The 2,045-nt window shown below is 50.3% G+C and overlaps 2 protein-coding genes across 2 annotated transcripts; one reads left to right on the forward strand and one right to left on the reverse strand.

Moving 5' to 3' along the window:
- Positions 1-15: 15 nt before the first annotated feature.
- On the forward strand, positions 16-644 carry PPTG_15066 (hypothetical protein; the record flags this gene model as incomplete). The annotated part of the gene is made up of 1 exon (XM_008912072.1): positions 16-644. One exon carries the CDS (start codon positions 16-18, stop codon positions 439-441), a length of 426 nt encoding a protein of 141 aa, XP_008910320.1. The 3' UTR covers positions 442-644.
- Positions 274-2,045, reverse strand: PPTG_15067 (hypothetical protein). The gene has a single exon (XM_008912073.1). It carries the CDS (start codon positions 1,637-1,639, stop codon positions 620-622), a length of 1,020 nt encoding a protein of 339 aa, XP_008910321.1. The 5' UTR covers positions 1,640-2,045; the 3' UTR covers positions 274-619.

Genomic DNA, 2,045 nt, shown 5'->3' on the forward strand with positions numbered 1-2,045 from the left:
GATGAACGCGAGAAGATGAAGCAAGAGCGTGCAGCGTATTTGCAGTCTGCACTGGACGAGGAGCGTCAGCGCTTTCAGCTAGAAGCTGACAACGACAAACAGCGACTCAAACTGGCGTTGGAAGCCACTGCAGATAAGGAGAAGAAGTTGGCTGAAGAAGTGGAGAAACAACGCAGTAGAGCCCTGGAACTTCAGCAACAATTGCATGAAATGCAACTGGAACATGCGGAGTGGAAACACACGACCAAAGTGAAGCTGTCACAGATGATAGAAGAGCTTAAAAATGATTTCTTGCAGGAACAACGCGAAATGCAGGAGAAATACGATTACGCAGTGTATCTGTTACGGAATGCACGAGATGATATCGTGGAACTCGGCCAACGTAACGAAGATCTCGAGAAACGTTTGCATGAACTGATTATCTGGGATAAAACGTGGTGAGAGCAGTGGTTGTACCGGAGTACTTTGAAGTATCTCTTGTTGCACATGAATAAACCAGGAAAACTTGTACGCTCACGTTGAGCAGAAGTACGTCTGGTTGGCTTGGGAATAACGACTGGTAGTGCTGGCGAGGACTATCTCGACTGGGCTTTGGCTTTCATACTGCTTCGCTTGTCAGCTAGTCGACGATAGAAATGGTGGAGGTAAAGGAGTCGCGGTCACGGAGACTCGCACGGCGTCTGCGCTCGTCCTTGAGATGTTGCAGAGCTCGACGATACCACGTCGAGTCTTCGCCGTCTTCAGCTGGATTGCGAATAGAAACGAGCTGCACGAACTCTTGTGCATCATCAGAAAAAGCTTCCTTGTGGTCTGCATCAGCGGTAAAGGAACTTGCTTCTGGATCTTCTCTGGGTTTGCGTTGCTCGCGCTTGTCTATGAGTGAGCGCAGTGCATGTTGATACCAACTACTGCTCGTATCTTCACTTGCACGCAGGTCGGTAAGGTGCTGGTAGTCGTAACCATCGGACGTGGCGGTTGAATGAGCCAAAGACGGCTGCGCTGCCTCACCCTCTTCACGACTGGATAAATGCAGACGTTCCTCCGTATCGACAGTTGTTTGATGTTCGGCGCTTTCAAGTTCATTAGCTTGGGTTCCTTCTCCTTCGCCTTCAGGCCCCCACTCACTCACCGAAGTCGACTCTGTTTCAGTGCCTTCAACTGGAACTCCGCTAATCACGTCCAGCATTTGGAAAGCTTCTGTAATCTGCTGCTGTAGACTTGTCGGACGCTGGCCGTGTGAATTCTGTCGCGAGAGATGGTCGCCAATCTGCACCCCCATCACAATACGGTCAGCTTGCAGCATCGATACTTCTCGCTCGCGCTCCAACGTCTGCTGTGTTTCAAACGCACGGACAAGCGCTTCGTTCAGCTTGACCTTTAATTGGTCGAGCTGCGTTGTGAGATCGGCATTGGTGTGTTGGAGACTCTCACAACGAGCCATGTAATACTCGCAGGCCGTTCTTAATAGGCGGAAGGTACTGACATCGTCGGCAGTGAAGGCTTCAACCAATGGTTCATCTTGAGGCTGTGGCTCTTCCAGAGCCAGCCACGGGTTCTCACCATACGATGGGCCCCACTCGATCCCTTCGGAGCGTGTGTCATTCAGCACCTCAACAAGCCATCGATTAAAGTCAACCATTGCGTGATGAACTCTAGTCGGTGCGTCTGCGAACAGGAGAGTGTAGTATTTCTGCAATAACTTGGTGATGTCAGCTCGAGCTTTGGACAACAGATGCAGTAGACGACGAGCGTTCTCGACGAAGAGATCTCTCAAGCACTGGAGCTCGTCCAGAATCCTCTGAAGGACAAGAAAGATCAACGTCTTGATAGACAACAACAGAGAGCTATCATAGCAACCTGCAGGTCGTTAACTTACCATGAACGGAGCTTCAATGTCTCCTTTTGAGCCAACTTGGGAGCTCAATGAGCTGAAAGGTGTCGCGTGTACTACTGGAGCTCTCGGTTTCTCGGTCTTGCGGCTTTTTCAATACTGAGACTGCTAAGCTCTTCGTCTCCGGGAAAGTACGTTGATGAAGAAGAACTAG

Source organism: Phytophthora parasitica (assembly GCF_000247585.1).
Source record: "Phytophthora parasitica INRA-310 unplaced genomic scaffold supercont2.44, whole genome shotgun sequence".
In the NCBI taxonomy this organism is placed as follows: Eukaryota; Oomycota; class Peronosporomycetes; order Peronosporales; family Peronosporaceae; genus Phytophthora; species Phytophthora nicotianae.